At 40.1% G+C, this 24,049-nt stretch overlaps 1 protein-coding gene across 1 annotated transcript in view; it reads left to right on the plus strand.

Moving 5' to 3' along the window:
* Positions 1-24,049, plus strand: part of CNTN5 (contactin 5) — a 657,624-nt gene that overhangs the window by 534,571 nt on the left and 99,004 nt on the right. The window contains exons 17-18 of the mRNA XM_054692969.1: positions 5,543-5,670; positions 8,187-8,362. Of these exons, the coding sequence (XP_054548944.1) occupies positions 5,543-5,670; positions 8,187-8,362 (304 nt within the window). The remainder of the gene's footprint in view (positions 1-5,542; positions 5,671-8,186; positions 8,363-24,049) is intronic.

The following is a 24,049-nucleotide window of genomic DNA, read 5'->3' on the forward strand; positions in this document are numbered from 1 at the left end:
TGTGAAGCAAAGGACTGTAGGGTGGTTCTTTACCCTTTGTCGCAGACTCCCTGGAGAAGCCGAGGAAAGTTACCCGCTGCCTCCCCACAGAGATAGGGGCACACGCGGAGAATGTGCCAATAAACTCATGCAAAACAGGCCCTTGCAGTGAGAGGTGACTCCAGGGGGAAGGGGGGCCTTTGCTGTCCTGCCGCGTGCACCCTGGTGGGGAGGCCCTCAGAAAGGGGCGCTTGTTCTGCTGTGCGGTTTAATCACGTGCATCTTCTGATTCCCTGACCATGCTCAGGGCTGGAGGGGAGGCCCATTCATTGAGGCAGCCTCTGCACGTGAGCGTTCCCTCTCGCTTTCTCCAGGCTGCAGGCGGGGCTTTCTGGGTCACCTCACTCCTCCAGCTGAGCGCATCTAATGGGACGGAAGGGAAGAGCGTGGGGACCGCAGCGCCTCCCGGAGAGCGTGTTGCCCTGGGCTTTTGAAAAATGTTACTGATCGAATATGAACTCTCATTTCCATCATCTGTTGGATGCGTCTTCTCTTCTTACTCTAGATTCCCCCTCTGTCAGCTTCCATGGCTGTCGGGGCTCCCCCACCCCCCCACGCACACACTCTTGGGCTCCCCAAGCTTCTTTCACATTTCCTTTGGGTCTCCTAAAGCAGCTGAAAGCGCAGCCCAAGCCTGGGCTCAAGTCCTGGGAGTTATATCAACTCCGTGCCTCATTTTCCTCTTCTTCGTTTCCTGGCGTCTTTGTAAGAATTAAAATAAGGTAATTTATTGAAAGAGTTTTGTGTAGGGCTCGGCAAATAGTAGGGGCTTGCTAAGCGTTAGCAAAACTGTGACTGGAATGACTGGGTCTCCACTTCTGCATCTGTAAAATAAGATGCTTAAAGTATATTCGGTTTAATTCAGCCCCTGTTTGCTGAGGACAAGTTATGGTGGAGTTTACAGGACAGTGCACGACGGAGGTCACAGATTAGTCAGGAAGATACCAACAGAGAAGCCAATAGCCAGTCACGGTGCCTGGCGGCAGTTGGGGCTGTGCCGCTTGCTGACTTGCCTGGCATCAAGTGGCAAATGATGATGAACCAGTTTTCTTGTCTGCAAATGAGACTAACAAAATTCAGCTCACAGAGGAACGAGAAGCGTTGCATGAATGAAGTGTGCAAGAAGATTAGTGCAACGCCTGATACATCATACATGATCAAGGCGTGTTTATCATTAGCAGAACCATTGTGAGGCCCTCACACATCCCAGCATCTCTTATTTTTAAAAGATCTCATCCCAGATTTTATCAAGAATCGTGAGCTTGGGCCTCCCCGGTGGCGCAGCAGTTGAGCGCTGGGCTGCAAAGCTGCCCGCAGCCTCTGCAGCGCTGGTTTGAACCCTGGCCACCGGCGAGGGTCCCACATGGCGCGCAGACCTCTCCTGCCGCCCACTGCTCCCCTCAGCAGTGTACTTCGGTCCTTCTGCCTGTTCTGCTCCCCGCTCTGGCTCTGGTGAATTCTCTCACCCTCCTGCGCTTCTGACTGTACCCAGTGCTTGTACAAATAAATAAATAAATCTTTAAAAAAAAAAATCATGAGCTTACCTGTAGCCATATGGAAGATACTTTTGCTATAAACTGTTTTAAAGTAATGTGTGTAACAATCACTGAAGTTAATCTAATAGTAAAATGTTTATCCTATTGTTATGATGGTAATTAATGTTCTCCTACAGTGAAGGAAGAGATAACTCGAGCTTGGCTAATTGTTACAATATTACATTGTGTTATTTTCAACATTGGTTATTTTTTGATTGTTGGATCGATAATTTTGCTTAGGCCTTACATCTTTATGTAATCTCTTGAAAATGATGGAGTTATATGCTCAGTGGATAAAATGCCTGTTCATTGAATGATAAGGAAAAATATGGCGAATACTATGACGCAGTTTTGAAGAAGCAAAAAATACGAAGGTAGAAATAAATCTAACTTCAGAGGATCAACAAGGGGTTCAGGTAGATCTGAGCAATGATAAATAGGTAGGTGGCGATTAGTGGAAGATACATGATTTTATAAGACTAAAGCACTGGCCTCCAAATAGATGTCTGAATAATTCAATCCCACTCAGAGGTGGGAGGAAGAAAAAAATGGTATAATTCATTGACTTTTCCTTCTAATTTGTAATTATCATCTGTTTAGAATGTACCTGCTATATCAGTATAGATTTCTGTGTGTGATGCCTTTGTAAATTACAAATGAAATAAAATACAGACTGAGAATGCAATATAAGGTTGGAGACCTGCAGAGCCAGTTTCTTAAAATGTTAAACGTAAACATAAACCAGATGCTTCAGTCATCACTATCTTAGTATTTACGCAAAAAGGTAAACCGTAGTTACTCTCTCACCCCTGGTCCTCGGCTCAAATGTTACTGCCCAGAACAGACTTAGCAAATGCCCTAAATAGCAGAGGTTTGTGTAGGAAGAATATCCTTTGATGCTCTACTTTTTCCTTCTTAAAATTTGTCACAAATTATATTTTAAATAGTTTATATAATTTATGACAGTTTTGCAAAAGTAGAAAAGAGATTTAGTAACTTTGCTTATGATCACACACATTCTGATTAATGGCAGTGACTGGAACTTGGTCCTCTCTGACTTCAAAGCATGTAGCGTGAGTGACTGATGATTCTGTAATGTGATAGTCACCATGGTATGATGCCAGGAATAAATCTCATGTGGAAGTCAGAGCATGATCTCTAATCATGGCAGGAGGAGGAAAGTTGGTACTCCCAGGCAAGGCGTCTGCTTGAAAAGGTCTGAGCTGGTTATGTGGTGTCTCGCAGATAAACCGAACATGAAAACGGGAAGTGGAGGAAATGGCCCTGAAGTTTGTAACTCAGGCTGGGTACCAAGAATTTAGCGATGGGGCCTCCCTGGTGGCACAAGGGTTAAGTCTCAGTGCTGTCAAGCTATCCGCAGCCGCTGCAACACGAGTTCGATCTCCATCCAGGGACATGACCCACAGGATGCAGCAGACCTCTCCTGTCTCCCCGCTGCTCCCCTCAGCAGTGGATTTCAGTGGATCCGCCTGTTCTGCTCCCCACTCTGTCTCTGGGGATTCCTCTCAACCCCTGCACCTCTGGCCTGCACCCCAGTTCTTGTATGCATAAATAAATAAAAATAAATCTTAAAAAAAAAGAATTTAGTGATAAATCTTCCAAGATAGAGCTAAGCACAGTGTTACTATAGGCAAACTGGGGTACCGGGCAGATTCACAGGGTTGCAGTCCAGTAGTTAGGTCCAAGGTGAGAACTAAGACTTCTCCAGGTCTAGGCGGAGACCCCTAGAAAAGTTGAGGAGCCAGAATAAAGTAGGCATGACTTGGTGCTGACGGCTAGATACTAGTTGATGATTGTAAACTCTCTCCCTAAACCCAACGCAGCTTAACCTCACCATTCACGAAAGTCGTAGCATAATTAACCCCAAAATTTGAGAGTTCACGTGGTAATGGTAAAAGAAAAATAAAGAAACTGGAAACTGCAAGGAAAAATTAATCATTATTCAGTTATTCAAGTAATTATGTGTGCAATAACCAAGCATTATAATGTGTGTCATTCATGATCTAACCTGTTTTTCTTTACTAAATTAAAAAAAAAAGACTCACTTGATCAGGATTTTCAATTTGAATCTGTAGACAGGCTTTTGGTCAAACGACTCCACCACTCAACAGATAAAAACACCACAGTATTCACAGTTCTTCACCCCCAGTGGACTGGTGGCCGAAAGCAAGAGGGCTTTTATAAACTATATTAAAAAGGGGATATAAAATGTGGGTCCCCGTCGGCAAGAACAGACCTATCTTAAAACATGAGCAAAATTACTATCAGTGTCTAAGAGCTATTTATTCTTTTGAAACAAATTTCTTACCTGCTAGATTTGCCAGTCAGTAAAATACAAATATTTTCAAGGTATTAATGATCTACCGAGTGTGTGGAATTGAACTAAATTTCACTAAGGTTTGTAATCCTCATAAGAGAATGCCTGTTTGTTTATAACAAGGATAATTATTTCCTTTCAAATGTGTCTTTTTGCAGTGGGTGTGTCTTTGGGATTGAAATGGAACAGATAGTCCGATTCTGTAGAACATGCACACTTCTAAATAACGAGCAAAATTTTTCATTGACCATCTCGCATGGATTTTATATCTTCTGAGGGCTCTATGTTCTCCAAACATCTTAAGTCAGTGTCTCTTCCTGACATGCATTACAAAATCAAATTATCTATCCCAGTTTGGCTTGTTTCTAAATTCGCCCCCCTCCTTACTCACTGTAAATCAAATTTGATCCATATTGAAAACTCAATGATGTTTTCAAACTGGCATCTTTATTGATGGTGATATGTACATACAGATTCATACGCGGTGCTCAGCCGCACAGCAGCTAATCCAATTGTCACCTGGTCCAGGCCTCTCAATAACCATCAGTCCTGGGCAGCTGGCACAATTGGATCTGCATTCTCAAATCACATGAAGCCTATTGACTAAACAGATTTAACTCTTGTATCTTCAGTGGTTCAATGTATTGCCATGGGATAAAGGTTTATTTTCAGGACTGGGAGAATCCACTGTAAGATTTTAAGTTCGTGGGGCGACTGCTCCGTCTCACTCCCTCATCCCTAAAAACAGTCAGTCCAAACTCAAGGGGCGGCCACATCACCCCAAGACAGCTGCTCTGTGTGATTCAGGCTGCGCTGGTCAAATAGCAGGTTATATTTCAGAAGCACAGAAGAGAAAAAAGGACCAAAGTATTAATTAAATGTGAAACCCATATACTTCTGGAAAGATGAATACACAGAGAATGTGGTATAATCCCAAATGTCAACCTCATTTGCACTGAACTTCTAAAATTTCTTAATAATGCTTTAATTTTTCTCCTTCATAGAAGACTCAAGGTGCACTTTTTTAAAAGGTCTCGAAAAAGCTCACGTGCAAACTCAGCTACCACAGGCACATGCTGAACAAGTGCAGTGAGAACAGCCCCGCTTCGGGCACCCGGCCTCATTTCTGTACCTTCTGTACTGCGCCCTGGGAAGGAACCCCCATAAATCATCTCATGGCTGTGCACAATTCATCTCGTGCTGCCTCCGTGTCCTCCTCTGCGTGTGTGCTGTTGCTTTTTATATTTGATTGTTGAGGTCACTCTTGGATTGTGGTGCAATACCCAAGCTTTATATTCAAATCTCTCTCGGCAACAGTAGAGTCTAAGTTTTAGTAACCAAATTCAGGGTCACCTTCCACCACAAGTTCGAAAAATAACTGTCAAAAAAGTGTCAAAAGAAAAACAACCTGTAACTCCCTAGCCCTTTTTACACAGAAGAAGATATTAAGTGGGTGTATCGGATAATTTCTTGAAGGGTAAAACATTCCTGCTACCAATGCATATGTTCACAGTGATCCTTCGTCTTATGTATTATTACCTCGGAACTGGTTTCAGAGTTCATGGGTTTGTTACCACTTACTGACTTGCTGTAAAACAGGAAAAAAAAACAACTTTTTAATAATTTTCAGAATAGCTATTCTTCCAGACGGGAGTCTACGGATCCTAAATGCTTCTAAATCAGATGAGGGGAAGTATGTTTGCCAAGGGGAAAATGTCTTTGGTTCTGCAGAAATCATAGCTTCAGTGTCTGTAAAAGGTAAGAAAATGCGGCTAAACGTCGTGTGAGCGTAGTTTCGTGGTCTCATCAGAAAGCGAGTAACTGCCATGTGCATCTATGTGTGTTTGCACGCGTGTGTGCATGCTCCTGCTGGTGACAGCTTTGCAGACAGAGAGCTAACACGGCCCAGCCGACTCTTGCCATTGCTCAGGGGCAAGAAAGAAAGCTCCCCTGGCTGGTAGACATTTAAATATTACATTTGGAACAAAATATGTGAGGAAAAAGGAAACTTTCTCAAGTTTTAGCTGGTGTCTCAAAATTTAAAAGTATGTCCACAGTATTAAGATTTTTTTTTTCCATTGGGCCTCCCTGGTGGGGCAGGGGTTAAAGTCTCAGCACTATGAAGCTATCACCAGCCACTGAGACATTAGTTTGATCCCCAGGCAGGGAGCTGACCCACATGGCGTGGCAGACCTCTCCTGTCCTGTCCGCTGCTCCCCTCAGCAGTGCATTTCAGTTGATCTGCCTGCTCTGCTCCCCACTCTGTCTCTGGTGAATCCTCTCACCCCCTGCTCCTCTGGCCTGCAACCCAGTTTTTGTATGCAAAATAAATAAATATTTGGAAAAAAAGATTGTTTTTCCCTTTACCAAGATTAATTTTAGCATTTAGTCAGTAATACTTCTTTGCTATCACCTCAGCTAGGGTTGGGCAGGAAGCAGTCACGAAGGGGGACATGAATGAGGCAGGCTGGAGTGTGCATCGGACAGGCGGAGGCCAGAGCTGCCCTTGGTGTTTTCATCAGTGGGTGCTTTATATGCTTTAGTATGAGAATTATCACTGCTTAAATGTTACTGGTAGTTTTCTAGTTCCAAAGTGAACTAGATTTCAAGCCTAGAGCCTTCTTTGGAGATTACATGTCATTGGCTCTTACGAAGAAAATCTCATATGTTCAGTGCCAAAATCTCTTCAGTTGGTAAAGGATTATTTTTTTTGCCATGGAGTTATATCCTTAATGATTTGCTTTCCATTTGTGCATGCATTACAGAGTGAATCAAACCTTAGCCATAAAAATATAGAAATGTTCGTTTTCCTTTTCTTTAGAAGTAGAAATGTAACTAAATAATCAGCACTCTGATACCTCTAGAAAAGAAACAAACTTCAGTGGGAGGAACGTAATTTGAAAGACGTCTTCATTTAATAGCATAGATAGCTGAGCTCCAACTCAGTCCTCTAGACTGTGTCTGATCCCTTCTGTGGCTAAATTTTCTATGAAAAACTGAGGAAGGATGTAATGCACAGGCATTTTTTTCAAACACCAACAAAGATGGTGTCTGTCCGTGATGAGTTCAGTGGAATATTTAGTTACTCAGCATTGCAATCGGACCAACTGTCACCACTTGTCTGCACTGAGGACACTGGAACTCGGGGGGGCCACCGAAAGGCTGACTCTAAATTGTTGCTACTTGCAGTGACGTTCCTTTCCTGGCGTTGCCCCTCCTCTCAGGGGGTGCTAAGAAGGAAGGTGCATATTTAAGGGTCTTAACGGGGTTAAGAATGTGCTTCATCAGACTGTTATTACCAACAGCAGAGCTAGAATAAGAACATTAAGCTAATTTTTAATCATTTCTGTTAGTCTTACTGAGGTATCTACGATCAGGAATCTCATTAGGAAAAAAAGATTAACTCAACATGCTATCTCCATCTCCTCCCTACTTGATTCAAAAACACATCGTATTACAGTTGCTTGATTATTGCTCAAATGACCCTTAAATGTGCCACTGGCATTAGCCTTTGTTAGTTCAGAGTTGTCTAAATCCAGTAAAAATGTATAATTTTTTACTTAACTGAATCACTGTCATTAAACATTAACATTTTTTTCAAAAAAAAAAATCCATGCAATATTTTTCTTTTCTCCTTAGATCTCAATTACATCATCCACAATTTATCAAAAGTGCTATTTTATAATTAGCCAGAAGGAGCCTCTTCTACTCCTTTCTACTCATGAGAGGTTCTGTAGAGTATGAAGCAGATACCAGGTTTCATTTTTTGTCTCTATTAAGATGGTAATTTGAGGCAGGTGCCTCCCAAGAGCCCTAAAGAAGTAAACTCACCTGAATGCTTCCTCCTTAGATATGAAGCATATTTTAATTGTAGAAAAAGATCCTTTTATTTATATGTGATGCTTCTTGAAGGTAGACAGGGAGGCTACGACCTCTTCTTTATAACTTTCCCTCTCCAGAATGTCAAATGTTTTCCCAGTTGTACAGGACCTCATCTTTTTAGACCACGTTAACGCCTTAGTAGGAACAGCAACTTTTAAATCATTGGTCCCCACAAAAAAAGAAAGAAAAAAAAAAAATAGTGACATGCCCAGCATCCAAAGAGTTAATATTTCATAGTTTATCTCAACATGTGGAAAATCTAATCCATGTATCTGAAACAATTGTACTGCATGGATTCCTTATTTAATTTCTTCTTTGATTATTTAAGATAATGCAGACTGAAAGGAAATACTTGGTGCTGGTTGTTAATTAACATATTTTAATTTCTACAGAACCTACGAGGATAGAACTTACTCCTAAAAGAACAGAGTTAACAGTAGGAGAAAGTATCGTCCTAAATTGCAAAGCCATTCACGATGCTAGTCTGGATGTCACTTTCTACTGGACACTGAAAGGCCAACCTATCGATTTTGAGAAAGAAGGTGGACATTTTGAAAGCATCAGGGCCGTAAGTTAATACACTTTTACTTTTTAAGTAATAATATAGAATTTATATTCAAGTATAAAAATGTTCTTACCTATAAAATGATAAGAAAAATAGGGAAAATTTTAATTCAAAAAATCACTTTCCCCCATTATTTTATATTATGTCAATGATAGCAATTATGTTTAAAACCCCAGTGAGAAATTGGACAAATCTGATTGCTTTGCAGCTTTTATTTGCTTAATTTTATCAATATTTGCACTTTACATGTCGTTATGTTGCTACATAAAGTGCATATTGTTTTACTTCAAGCATTCTTAACAGTAATTATAATACAATAAATAAATAAGCTGATTTGTCCAACTCAGGAAATACTAATAGTGGGAAATTCTTTAATTATAGTTTTAATTATAGTTTCTCAAAAATCTCTAAAGCTTAGACATGCAGCCGTGGTTAGAAATACATATCAGCCTTCGATCAACTCCATAGACCTACCCGTTTCATGCCCACCAGATGTTTTCTTTTCAGCATATTCTTTTATGTACATATCTGTATGGGAAATCAGCTGAATGGAGCAGGAAAGCTTTTGAATCAAATCCTATAAATCATCATATTGTCTTAATCAAGAAGTGAAAAAAAAAAAAAACCTTCTCCACTTATTTAAACTGAAAGGTGAAAAGTGTACTGGAATCAAGAGAGGAAAATATGGGTGGAATAAAGGTGGCAGAGAAAAAGGAACAATTGCACTTCATGGATTGGCTGGACGATCCCTCCAGATTGGCTAATGAGACAGATCCAAAATCAATTTATGGCTGCAAATCCAATTTAAGATGCTGCCACACAAGTATCGATATCAGTTTATCCTTTTAAACACGGGAACACCCCAGCTGTAATGAGCCCAACATAATACTCACTTGGGGCCGAATTTCATCTTAAAGGTCATGTGACACAGTGAAAAATGGTCTAGATCCAAAGTCAGAAATGTCCCTGATCAGGTCCCCGCTCAGACCCTAACCAGCTGTGCAACCTAAGGCCAGTCAGCTTGATTTGCTAGGGCGCTAATCTCACAGAGAAGTCAACTGAAAGAGTTAAGATAATTTCTAAGATTCCTTCTCACTTTATTATCAAGTTTATATTACTAGAATAGTAAAAATGAGTTTTCTATATTGCTCTTGCCAATGTAGGCAAAACTTTAATTTCCTCCAAATCATTCCTTTTATCCTGGTTTTCTTTGCAATTAATGGGAGAGACTATATACATATGAAATCATTACCAACTGCCTTATTCTCATCTCATTAAATAAATTTATTTTTCATTATTAATGGTTATGTTATATGCAAAATATTTAGATCACATTAAACTCATTTTCCTCTAATTTGTGACTTTCCTGTTTCCTTTACCTTGACTTGATAATTCCTTCAACACTGTGAGCCAATTTTATGCCAGGAATGTCATAAAACACAATTAAATAAACATGATGCACAAGTATCACATTTGAATACAAACAATATATCCAAAATTATCTTCTTAGGATTAGCTATAAACATTCATTTTGAGTGATCAGCTATGTAAGGTAAAAAAGTGTCTAAAATTAATGTTGGTTTTTCTTCGTATAAGAAAGCCCCTCTTTGTTTTTAATGTACCAATAGAGAAATTAATGGCCCTGGTAAAATTATATGAATTCTTGTTTTTATCTTTTAGACATTGCCACGTTAGGTTGATTTCAATCATTTCTATCAATAAAGACCTATAATCCTTTTCGTAAGCTTGGCAGTTAATGATACCTGCTGTCTCCCTCTTTGCATATAAGCTGCTTTTGCCCTTGAGAAGTACAGCATTGACCCCTTTCTCCATGCAAACCCCTATTTTTCAAGTCATGTAAAATTGGGCTGTGGATTGTAGATGCTGCTAAAAAAACCAGACATAGAAGAATAAAGCCAGTTATTATACTGAGAAGAGAGAAAAATACTTAGCTCTAAGGTAATGTAGGACTTACCAATTTCAGTATGTTAAGAATAATTCACAGAAATGCATCTGACTTTAAAATATTTGGAAGCTTCAAAGCTACAAAGTGTAAAAGAAATTATCTTTTCACCTCTCTCTCAATTACCTCCAACACTGAGCGTGTCCTGGCGGACCTGAAGACATACAGTGATGAGAATCCTTCATGACGGTGAAAAGGTGGAGGGGAGAAAACATTCTGTTCCCTTCTCTTGTGAAATAGTGTATCTGAGAAAGATGTTTTAGGAATAAATAAATTGTGTGAAGAAGGGAGACTTAGGAGAGCTTCGCTGCTTGTGTGAATGCTTTTTGTTTAAGAGGCCGTGGAAGACCCTGGGAATAGGAGAGGCCGGCCGGGACTCAGAGGGGAGCCTGTGGTGGTCACTTGTGGCCTGCTCTGGGTTTTAAAGCATAGACATGGGAGGCACTATAAGGGTCTAGGCAGGTCCAGCAGAGTAAGAAACCAAACAGGACTCAGGGACTTAACACAGAATGTGTCTGGGACTGTGTCACGCAGAGGCTGACTGTCCTGGGACCTAACTCACCAGTGGGTGGTTAACAAGGGGGAGTCAGCAGAAGGAGAGCTTGCGCCCCCCCCCCCCACATGGACACTGCCTTCTGCCAAGCAAGCCACCCAGATCCCTGGGGAAAAAGAAAAGTCACCAATGGTGTTAACATTTAGCATCTTGTAGATTTCAAAATGCACTTAAAGAAGTTCCCTCCTTTTCAACTAACTTTACAGGTAACTTTTACACACCACCACTGGTTTATAAATAAAGCTCTAGAAAGCTTTATGTGAAGCTTTTAAAGCATCTATAGACAATGTACATGGTTATATTTTAAATGAAGGAGTGCTTTTGGACTACGTTCAGGGCAGTAAATAGATAAACATATAACCATATCAGGTTAAAAATAACAATAGCTGTGGCTTTGAAATTTACATTAGAACATCAGTAACGATAAAGCTTCTATTTCTCTTGCCCTCTAGACTGAGGCCATGTTTTCCAAACCCATCAATTTGACCAATTTGGATTAAAAACCATTGTTAAAGGGGTCTAAGCAATCCATTAGCCCATAAACATTTGATCCAGTTCATCCATTTTTTTTTAAGCAAGGATATGAATTAACTGAATGTGCCAAATTGATGTGGCTTTTCTTCAGATATAGTTCAACTCAATTTTATAAGCCAACCGCTACAAGAGCTCCAAATTAGAACACCCCCTTCACCCTTAAGGGGGAGCAGTTTACGGAGGGCTGGTGGTCTGCCCCCGAGAACTCTGCGAAAGGATTGGTGGGGGGGGGCTTGGTACTGGAGCTTGAGCTGGGTGGTAGGACCCCAGGTGCTAGGAGCAGAAGCTGCTTTCAGACAGAGCGAACAGGTCAAGCAAAGACAGAAAGGCAGAGAGATTAAAGGAGGTTTCAGGAACAGGGAGGAGGTGCTGGCACTGACAGCACAGTGAAGGCACATAGCAGACAATAAATCAATATTTGTTGAATAAATGTAAAGGAAAACAGCAGAGGCTTCATTGTAAAAGGCACTGATTTCCAAGCCGTGGAATTTGGGCTGATTTCTGATACATCAGGGAGTCGTGTGATTCAGTTTTGCTTTTTAGGAAGATAACTCTGACAGCTGTATAGAACAGGGATTGAATAGCTTGTGGACTTTATATTCACTCTACGCTGATTAAACAGAGGTTACAATGAGGAATCAACCATTATACACTTTGGCTTTAAACAACCATCTGTGATGAAATAAAGCAGTTACAATTGTGTTTTTCCACAACTGCTTGTGTTGGTCAGAGGTCTGCAGGAACCTCTTCAGCCTCTCAGGATGTGTGACCAGCACCTGAGCGGGACCACGTGGCCCCGAGCCACAGTCCTGATGAATGACTGTGATGATCCCTTGTTTTCCAGACTTGAAACCCCAAATTTGTCACTTCAAGATGTGACCACATATTCATCCTTATAATATATCAAGAGCAGCTATACTGATGGCATGGAAGCCTGCAATTTGCTTTGTTTTTTGGCAGAGGAAAAAGAAAAAAATCAAACATTTGTCATCAAGATGGTCAACTGAAAAATTGTCTTTTCCACTGTGAACTCACCAAACTTGCTGAAATTCACCTAAATGGGCAGCCCCGTCCGGGCGCTGCGTGGCTGTGCTGTTGGTAGTCACCCTTCCTGCTTCCCTGATTCTCTGGCTTAAAAATGTCCTCAGCAAGGCAGTGTAGGGATATTTGACCCCAGTTTTTTTATGAGGAAACTGAAGCAGAAGACTTTTCCAGGTCACATGATACTAAATCTGAGGACACAGTGAAAGGCGGTGTGAGATTGAAGCTGCCCTATGTCGTTTCTCCCGCTTGGTATTTATTGATCACCTATTATGTGTTCAGCCATTGCCAATCCACTTGGGGGCATCAAAATATAAGGGGATGTAGTGCAGTCTTTAGTAAACATAAGGAAGGCGTACAACACTAAGTAATCCAAGAAAATAGGACCATAAAAAAGTGCTATTTTTTATTATAGTCAAATATTATTAGAGAGCAGAAAAAGATTAATGTAATGGTTAATCATTATGAAGGAAAGCAAGATAAGGACTACAGAGGTATAAATATATATCTATATATTTAGCTGAGTGCTTAGCATATAGCAGGTGCTCAATCCATATATATGTGATAGCTTATCAATTCCTCATAACTGTCATATGAAGTAATATTATTTGGAAAGAAAGGAAGAAAAGAAAAGGGTAGCTTGAGATGGGGCAAGATACTGTATCTTTGCGTTATGAGGGATCTTGGCAATTACCGTGTTTGGTCTAGGTTGATGTATGGATTCTCCTCCCAGAGCATTAGTATCTGCTTTCAGTGATGAGGAACTCACACTCTGAGGTGTCCATCCCATGATCAACTGTATCTGAACGTCAGGAAGCTGGAAAGCAGGAGTCATTATGATAACTCATGGCAAACATAGGAATCAAGAAAGAATATGTTTATCCTATCCATGGTTTTTGTGCAATGTTAGGAGGAGAAAAGTGGCCAGAATAAAAATTCCTCGTGGCCTTTGTATTTTATGTTAGCTGGAAAGTTCTAGCCTATGCCAGTTTCCCTGTCACAACTACAGTTTCTCTTCTTAGGCTTTAGCTTCTATTTCCTAAGGAGTGAAAACCTCAGATAGAAGACAGTAAGTGCTTAATGGGCACCCTTCTCTTTCCTGATGGGCAAATGTTAATGCACTAAAATGCATGAGCTCTTCAGACGCTCTGCCCGGGGTGCTAAGGCACAGATCTTTGTGGGCTTCATGGGCATCTGTTGCAGCCTCTTCATCTTATAAGCGGGGTCAGCCCTGGGCACACTTCCTGGGCCAGAGGGCAAAGGACCCTTGGCTGCACTGAAGTCACGTGTCCTCTTTAGTTCATTCTGCTCACCAGTGTATCCATGCTCTTGAGAAGCATGCACCGTGAGCTCTGAGCCTGCCCTCCCCCGCCTCGCCAAGGGCTCGCCCTTCCACTGACTTGATTTCCTGCCTCCTGGATCTGTGTCTTGCTCTGGATCCTGGCCACCTGATAATGCACCACATTCTCTTCTCTGCTGTGATCTTTGCTGCCTATTTGCTTTATAGCCGTTCTCTCCAGTCCCCCACGGGACTTAGCAAGAGGAGTCAAGCTTGTGGGCCTACAAAGGAGAGAGGCTGCTCCTGGACACCTTAGAATTTTCTGACCATTCCAGGAAAGTGTCCAGCATCTACTGTTCCTGACTTGGGGTTAGCAAGTGTGCCTGGCCCACTAGCTTCTCCAGTTACTGTAGTTTCCATAACAGAAGTAGAAGTTGCGTATTTTCCGGTGTGTTTCACGTAGTCATGTGAATGTGAGCAAAATGTGACATTAAATCCACAGTTCACTTCTATAACATTTTGTATATGAATGAGATTAACTAAACCCTGGTTGTCCCTGAAGCGAACTCCCTCCTTTATTCTTTGATTGCTTTGCACTAAGGATGTCCACGGAATAGCCACTCAGTCAGTGTCTGTTAAACACAAAATAAAAACTTGATATAAAGCATTTTTTCAGCTTAGTCAGTGACTGCATTGTTTCAGGGGTTTTAATAGAATTAAAAACTGCACAAATTTCTGTGAAACCTGTTACCGTAACAGAGTTGTTTATTGCCTTGCTCTTTTACTTTTTATATATAGTTGCACTTTCATTTTAGCACAATTTAAAGCTGAACGCACGGTGGCTGCGTAAGTGCTGTCTAAGACAGACTGAAGCCAGGACTCCCCCCTCCATTCTTGTGAGTCTCTGTGGTCTGGGGCCTGTCCGGCGGGAGCTGGGGGGATCATGCTAACTCTTGACCTCCACTTTTAATCAAATTGGCAAATGGTCCCAAAAAGCAAATCATTTTTTGGACGTTTTCAAATGTAGTAAAATCAGCTAATGCCTGCAGAGTCGTCACGTATCAAACAGGCTTAGCCACTCGAGTCACAAGGCTCACGCTGTTCATTTAAACGCCGTCCACCCAAATAGGCCTCCGGGACAGTGTCGTGGGGAGGCTCACAGCTGCGTGTTCTTTAGCGGCTCCACTTTTGACGGCTCTCTTATTCTTAATGATGCAGTTCCAGAGCAGATGGGTGATATGAAAAGGTACCAGTTTCTCTGCACTGTTTTTGCAGTGCAAACGGCAGGTCTATTTCTAGTTGTTGTTTTTTTTTTTGGGGGGGGGTTGGTGTTTTGGGTTTGTTTTTGGTTTTTGGTTTTTTGTTGTTGTTTTTGTTTTTTGTTTTTGTTTTTGTTTTTGTTTTCCTGAGAGAGAAAAGGGAAAAATAAAGCTTCTTTACAGAGAAAGGCAATTTTAGTGTAGGCCATGCTGGGAAAAATCTGATCAATAGCCTGTGTTTTGGCATCTCCAAGGGGATGAAAGTCCCACACTGCCAGAGTCTCATCAGAGCCAGCAGGGAGGGTTCACATTATTGGATGGGGAAAAAGTGGGAAATCAGAAGTAGGAAACACATCATACCTTTAAATGGAATTTTCTTTCGCAGATTGTAAACTTGACAAATTAAATATGCTTTTAGCAAACTAACTCCAAAAATTAAAAATGTTTTTACCACTAGGACCCCATGTTTTCCCCTTTCACACATTTTATTTTTCTCCAGAATAATTTTCCCATTTTTTGTCATATATAAACTTACACTGCATTCCTCTAATACTATGTTTTCTTCGGGTTGGTGTTTTTTTTTTTTTTTTCTTCATGCTCATTTATTAATTATTACACTTTTATTTTTTAACCCCCACTGGATTTTTTATTTATTTATTTTTTAATTTTATATATTTTTACATCATTTTTCACTTTTGCACAATGTATGCATTTTCATCTTGGTTATAGTCCCGCACAATCCCTACCCTCCTTGTTTTGATCCTACTCCCTCCTAACCACCCCCCCCCCCCCCCGTAGTGTGTCTCTGGTTTATAGTTGCTTGTTGGGTTGGCGGTTTTTAATGGAACCAAAAGATGAGTTTAATCTGGAACAAAGAGCCCGTGTCTGGGAAATGTGGCCTTTGGCGCCCCCGTGAGTGGCTGCAGCGTGGCTGATGCCCTTGACCTGTCACTGCTGTTTTCGGGACAGATTCTGGCCCGATTCTGTCATTTTTACTTAGACTTATGAATCTTTCTAGTAAGCATAGAAGACTTCGAACATTAACTTCCATGCAAAGTAATATCCCAAATATCCCTGGTCCAGTTCAGAATTTCTGTTATGTCTCTTCGCTGTCACTAAATTTCTATCCAATATCCTTCAACTGTTCACTGAAGAACCATCAGTGGATACTGACTCTAGAATTACTTCTCTGTCCCAATCTGGCAAAAACTGATTTTTATAAGACAGCAAAACAATTTAGAAATTATATCTGGACTGGAAAGGGTGTAACATGAGTGCGTGTGTAGCAAAATACATGCATAACATCAAACCCACTCTTCAGTTATAAAATTACACTTTTGCACTTATATCAAATGTTCAAGTCACGCTGCTGACATGAGCACCTAAATTATCTTCATAGCCTAATAGTCATCTTCTCACAATACTCCAAATTTGCACGTTACCAGAGTTTGTTTTTATTTCCTTCTTTCAGAGCTGTTATTCAGATTGTACTTTTTTTTTTAAAAAATACCTCTAGCTCCCTCTTGTTTTCTAGTACTGCTTTCCCCCTCATTATTCATCTTGATTTGTGAGCCTGTTCCAATGAGGTAAATTAGAAGTGAAATCTAATTGCATCAATTTTATCTGAGGCTACAAGGCCACTCGGAGCATTGGCCACTGAGTCCCCCCGGGGAGTGGCCCAAAGCCAAACAAGGACACAGGTTGGTTATAGCCAACTCAGGCTGCACCCCAGTCAAGGAGTGATGAATGCCTAAGGGTGATCATAAAGACCGAGGCCCTTAACCCAAAGTCAGACAACTCTGAAGGGCCATCTCAGCTCTGGAGTTCATGGTTGGGACTGGCTAACCCCTCTGTGGCTCCAGCGCAGGTGAACACTTCTTCTTCCTAATTCTCCTTTCTTCATTGTCCCCACAAATATGGAACCCAAAGGTGGTTCCCAGTAGCCACACCACCTTGGAGTCTGTTTCTCTGAAACCCTGACCTAAATCAGACAGAATGGCAAATCCCACCACTGAGAAAGCGCTGGAAAACAGGTGTGAGAAGTAAGAATATCTCCCCTCTGCCGAATGCCTGCTAGATCCCGGGCAATGTGCTGGTCTTTTCAGATACTGTTTCATTTGTTTCCCACAAATACACTCTGATGAAGTTATTGGTATTGTTTTGGGTTTGGATTTTGGTTTTTAAAAAGAGCAAAAGAAATTTAGAAAGAAAAACAACTTTCCCAAATATAGACAGTTGTTGTGAACAGTCATTTGCCCAGGGGGGTCTGAATTCCAGTCCAACACTGCCTCAGAATCCCTTATCAACCCCAGAGTATATCTAGAATTGTTTAAGGACAGCATTTAAGATTTCCTGCATTCTCAATAAGTTTAACATTAAATTATATCATCTTGTGAATAATGTAGATAAGGATCCTTCATCCAAATTTTGAATTTGCGAGCCAATCATTTTTATGACTGGTAAGATTTTCATGTGTTCATATAAAATCACTCATTCCTATAAAGTGTATACTGTGATTATATGGTTATTTACACTCTTCATATATTTCCCCTATTTTTATAAATATATGATATTTTACTATCATGTAGAAATTCCTGTCCATTTATCGAAAATATATTTTTGGTAAAATATATATATTTTGGTGTGTATATCTATATATATATATACTTAAAGGCAACCCTACAAAGCAGGCTTTTCAAAGTTCAAACATTTCTGAATAAAAATGAAACATTATCTGATTAAGAGCTAAACTAATATGTATAAATAGAATTGTACATAATGAAGAGAACTCCAGCTCTCCCTGTCTCGTCAGTATTGTTCCCTTCGATCCCCACAGTGGCCCAGGCGAGTCAGGCAATTACTTATAAACAGAGCCCCGGGAAGAAAAAGGATTAAGGGCCTCATCTCACAGCTGCTGGGCACCACGGGCTTGTTTGTGACAATCACATCATCACTCACTCTTCCTTGAGCTGAAAACCTCAATGCCATGAGTGATACTTCACATCTGGCCAGATGTTTCTAAGTGGAGGTATGGAGAACCAAATTGAGATGTCATTCTTCCCCGTGGCTTTTGAAAACCAAAGACACAGGTTGTGTCTCCGCTGCTCAGTGTCATCTCTATAGCTGTACAACTCAGCCCGTGCTCGCCTTGATCACCATGGATGACCTTGATCACTCAGCCCGCACTTAACCTTGATCACTATTAACACATTACAATGCTGTGTTCTGTAAGATCAAGTTACCAAATGTTAGAAAATATCCCCCCATAAAACTTTCTGAGCCTGAATCAGAAAACATCTTAAAATACCCTACTACACTTGCCTCTTCAGATGGCCTGTGGGTGTGTTTTCCCACGACTTCAAGCTCATTTCTCTGGCTTATTTCTCCATAATTGTTTCATTTTCTAGTGTGTGGACCCAGTTTGATCAACTTCCCTTTTTAGTCTTTTGAAGATCCTCTGAATATGGGTATGAGATAAAATATGTTATATTGCTTCTACTGCTGAGGATGAGTCAGAGAAAACGGTTTCCACATTCAAGACATTTAAAGTCCTATCTGTTCTGCCTGCATGAGTACTTAGAGCATCGTTGGGAGCACATGGCTGTTCACCACCAAATCCAGTTTGGAAGTCAGATAACTGCTAGGGCTTCAGATTCTGCTCTGCTCTTCATGCCAGTATCCCCAGAACTCCCACTGAACTCTCCCACGCCCCCAAAACGAGAGTCAAAATCTGCTGTCACTGGTGCTTGGCCCTCCCTTTGCCTCTGCGTCTCCTATTAGGATCAGGCTTATTTACTGAGCTCCACCCAGTACCTGGTGCACATTAAAGACTATATAGAAATATAGAGATCTGCTAAAGGGTCAGTAAAATCGAAGTATATGAATTAAAAAACAGTCATTTAGAGCAGGCCCCTTAGAAATAAATGTTGGTTAGAACATCTGAATGTCTTAATGTTTTGTTAACAGGAAAATTTCTAATTTCTGCTGTCATTATAGATCATTGTCTATAATGATCTATAGTTTTATTCATTTTATTTCACATGAAAATTGAAATGTGTTGAAAAATCTGTGCAGAAAATAGTTTTCTCTGGAAATAAGAATCACAGGAGTTCTTAATACAAAAGAAAAATACAATGGATTCTAGTTACCTTATTGAAGCAATACTCATATGTTTCACAGGCTTTTTGTTATTTTAGGAAGAGTGCCCTACATAAATCTATGCATCCAGGGAATATAATTTAACCTACACAGTGATGAAATGCATAGTATAATAAGGTCCTTTATACCAGAATTTTTAACTTGTAAGGATAATATGTAAAAGAGGATTTTTCTTTTTCGTTCTTGAAAGCCTGGATAAATAAAAGGCTGTACTTATTATCCAGCACCACAGAAGATGTAGGATTTGTATAAGCAAACATGGTTCAGTTTTCCATTTTGAACTACTGTTGATATGTAAGTACTGTGTTTTAGACTGACTCATATATTATTTCTCAAAGTGATTTTCAAAGAGTTGACTTTTTGAGAGACTATTATTTTTGAGACATCTTTGAAATTCTGCCTTTATTTCACAATTTCTCTTCATGCATCTGTTTTGTACTCAATTCCAAAGGGTGCCTAAGTGTTATGATGTGTTTGGCTTTTAGCTTTTCAAAATCCTCTAGTTCCTTTCATGCACTATTTTTATTATATTACAACATAAAAGTGAACTTTGAGAGTCTAGAATTAAGAACTCAGTAGGTAGCCTCTCAAAGATGTTTTCTGTCTTAGAAGAGGAGAAAGAGATTTCAGAAATAACTAGTAGACTATTATTATTCACTTCCTTCCCTCATCTGATTTTCCTTATACAGGAGCAGAAAAGATCAACATAGAGAAAAATGATACTTTTACCTTTATCGAATAATTAATGACTGTACAATACATCAACTCTGAATTTCTCTCAAGTCCCCCAGGATTAATGGAGCACTTTTACACTAGGCACCAGTTCAGGAACTGGGCATCCTGTAGTAGTTGGTAACAAGCATTCTGAGGGAGGCACAGGAATACAACTGAGGCAGGACGCTGCCCCTTGGAAGCTTAGAGTCTCCCAGAAGAGCCAACAAACAGCTGAGAGACAGAGCAGTGAGACATGTGTGGGGTGCTCAGCCCCGAGTTCCCCACACCCTGTCCCCCGCCTCAGGAGCTTTGCAGACTCCCTAGCCCACACAATACTGCGCCCGCCCTTAGGAGGAGTTTCCCAGGCAACGCAAGGAGAGCAAACAGAAGGGGAACAGACATTCCAGGTAGAGACTGAGCCAGAGAATAATGTGAAGGATGCTGAGCTGTTGTCTTCCAAATCCCAGTAACAATGATGCTCTTACAGTTCAAGTAAACCTCATTGCCTACATGGCTAGAGTAATTTTATTTTAAAGAAAGCTCATGTCACCTATGAGAGTGAAGTAAGTGGCCATGATTATTCTCGGTTCCCATTATAGCCAGTTACATATTCCTAGCAAAAGCAAAGCTGCCAGATTTTTCTAAATTAAATCCAGGGATAAATTGTGTGTTGTTTAGCATAAGTATATGTGTTTTACATAAATTTACATGTTGCTTGAAGCTTTCTGTGGGGTATATAAAAATGAAATTAAGTATTGCAATGTTAAGATTCAATATTCAGGGTCATTTAGATAATTCCCTGAGAAACATTATGCGCTTTTTTTTTTTTTTTCCTTCAGGAGACTGCTTGTTATTCTAGAGACTGTTCGGATAATACAATGCAGTTAAGAAAAACAGAGGCAAAATCAGAGTTTCTGCTTCCACAGCCTTCCAAATCTATCCCTTTACAAAATTATCTATTTTTGAGGGCAGAATCATACCTGTCTGTTGACAGCACCAGACATGATGCCCAGCAGTTTATTTGTTAAATAAAGTATCAATTAAAATATCCGTTAAACTAATTATTATATAAACATACACTTTTATCTTCCTATATATGTCACTTTCTCACCTTCTGGCTCATCTGCTACAATTCCACCCCCCAAAATAGGAATAAGCCAATATCAAGAAAAAAAGTTAAGACATTTAATCACTTCACAAACTTTTTTTTACAATAAGTGTGTGTAGTGTGTGTGGCAATATATTGGGACATAGAATATATGGTTGAGTGAAGCATCATCTCTCTCTTCTAGAATTATTAATCTAGACAGACTTTTGAGCAACTATTGAATGTGATAAGTGTTACAATATTGAGACATTACACTATTCAGAGATATAAGCTCTGGAGGAGAAACTTGAATTATTAATCTCGCCCGTCATTGGCAGAAAGACTTGTTCTCACAATTAATGTTCAACTGAATATAACTAAGTTCATCACTAAATCTTATTCAGTGGCTCCCATGTTTAGCGTGACCTCAGTTTTACAGATTCGAGCATTTCAATAAAAATGTTTCCATTTGCTTTTAAAATTCATCAGTCAGAAGCAGTTATAAATCATTTTCCCTTAGCTAACTTTCTTAAGGTTTTGCCCACTTTCTGTTTCTAACCACATTTGGTCTCCTACCAAATTCCTACCTGGAATAACCCACTCACTGGTCACTTTCATTTTTGCATTTTAGATGTTGAGATTTAAATATCTTTAGAGAGGAGACAAGTTTAAATATCAATGACTGCCTTTTGCACAGCTCCCTTTACTTCTGATGAAAGCTTAGAGGAAGTAAGGGGCAATTACCCTAAATATGCAGAGGTGACAATAAAACATTGCAGGAGTTTGTTTTCCCTGCAAAATAAACCACCTGAAAACATTTAGTGACTTCAAACCTCCATCTATGTAGTTCGTGCTTCTGTGGGTTAGCAACTCTCTGAGCCCTGCTGGATCATCTGCTGGTCTTAGTGACAACCTGGAGAACCCCCAGTCAGCTGTCAGAGCAGGACAGCAGGACATCTCCTGGGTCAGTGGCTGTTGAGTGGGGCCATGGAGGTCTTGGGTTCTGAGATTCCAGAACAGCAGCAGCAGCAGCAGCAGCAGCAGGAGCTCCCAGACCTGGGCTCAGAATTAGCATGTTTTATTGGTTAAAACACCATCGAGCCACATTATACTCAAAGGGTGGGGAGGAAGCAAAAAGCTGTGGCTGCTGACCTCTCGCCACAGGATTTCTCCAACTAGCAACCAGCCCTTGTCTCAGGATCCACAGAAGTCCAATTTCTGTTTCTGCTAGATTTTGCTGCAAAATGTATGACCTGATTCTTTGAGACAGTATGCTGGTCTGCACTGGGTTTGTTTTTCTGCTGGCCTCAGATGGGCTCATTAAAGCCAATGCCACCTCTGGGGTTCAGTTGCTGTGTGGGTGGGGCAGTTAGACCTGCCCAGAGTGGCTGCCCCTCCAGCAGGCTGGCAAGGCTGGAACAGAGCTGTCAGGGGCTCCACACAGAGGCCCCAGACGCACGCACCTGGCAAGCATTGCTTGTGTGTTTCCTCATGTCTCATTGACCAATGAGTTCGCTGTTTTTATTGAATTGTTCAACCAGTGACAGCACTTAGTTTGGCTAGAGAGAGTTATTTTTCCATATATGGTTCGCATTCTTTTTAAAATGTTAAGAAATTTTCCTTGCTTATTAGTAGGACATGAGCAGCAGTTAGAAAAAAACTAACAGAGAACTAATTTTTAATTCAAAAATAATGAATTAATTGGTATTTCAGAAAAATTTGAAGACAATTATATTGCTACCACAATTATCCTAAAATAATCCATGTTAATTGTCTCTAACAAAAATTGGCTGTAGTGATTTCTTTGTTTTAGTTATATTGTGATAAGAAAAGTTCTTATCAAATAACTTTTATCAAAGAAAAAACTCATTAATATACTTATTAATGAACAGCTAGAAACAGATTATGGCTATGTCTTAAAGAAAATGAAATACAGTGAAGTTTTCATACCCCAAATGAGTTCCTGGGCTCCTGTCGTCAGCATGGCATGCCCCAGTTGTGAGTGAGTGAATAGTGGTATAATTACTCATGGTACCATTTATTTTGCTGCAGCTTAAACTAATTGAGAGAATGGAAATATTTATAAAGTTGTTCACAAGCTAGAATTAAATTAAAAGTTTATTAGTGAAGCTGTGATGACAGTACACTAATCTAAGGAAAGTAGTAGAGGTGAGAAATTAATCCAAATTCGTATCATTTTCAACTTCTACATTTAATAATTCTGTTTCTAGTATAACATCTCTATGGATTACTGTGCTTGTGACTGTGAATTTAAGTGACAGCAAAGGAATACAGATTGTAGAATGTGGATGATGTGCTCCTTCAGGAATATTGTGCTTCATGATTCAAAAGATTTTTGGAGTTTCCAAAAGACATTTGAAGATAAAACAAAGATGTCTTTAGTATATTAAGACATATAAGACTTGACAAAATTATAATGAGTATAGTTCACAAAATTGTAATGAGTATAGTTCACATTAGGCGGTTTCACTGGTGTCCTTGAACTCAGGGGTTAAGCTTCCATGTGTGACCACAATGGCAGAAAATTAATTTTCCATTATGTAGATTTTTAGTTGGCAATACCATGCAATGCCATAAATGTGACCAAAATCCTTCAGGAGACCCTCCCAAGAATATCTTTTCTAGTCATGATTATAACCTCAATTACAAAATTGAAAGAAATTGAAAAATGAACTCAACAGTATGGCTTATACCTAATAGACTGTACACGACCTGGATACCAAGTACAGCCAAGATAAATTTCAAAATACCAAGTACAGCCAAGATAAACTTCAAGGACCATAACTGAGTATTCCTAAGTAGTTGGCATCCAGTACAAAGTGCTTTACTAAATCAAAAATAAAGACTAAGATTATCAGGTTAGAACATTCTAATGAATCAAGAGCTAGTCAAATCAGAGATCTAGAAAGTGATAGTAAAATGTCCTCTTCCGTATATCTAGAAGTTCTTGACAAGCCATTGAGGTCTTACCTAGCACCACAAGCTTTACTTCTACTATGTCATCAATGTCACCCACCAGTTGTTTTTAATTTTAAAAATAAGAGATATGTGTTTGAGGCTTGAAAGGTAGTTGTCAACATT

Source organism: Talpa occidentalis, unplaced genomic scaffold, assembly GCF_014898055.3.
Source record: "Talpa occidentalis isolate TD23 unplaced genomic scaffold, MPIMG_talOcc4v2.1 talOcc4.12, whole genome shotgun sequence".
Lineage (NCBI taxonomy): Eukaryota > Metazoa > Chordata > Mammalia > Eulipotyphla > Talpidae > Talpa > Talpa occidentalis.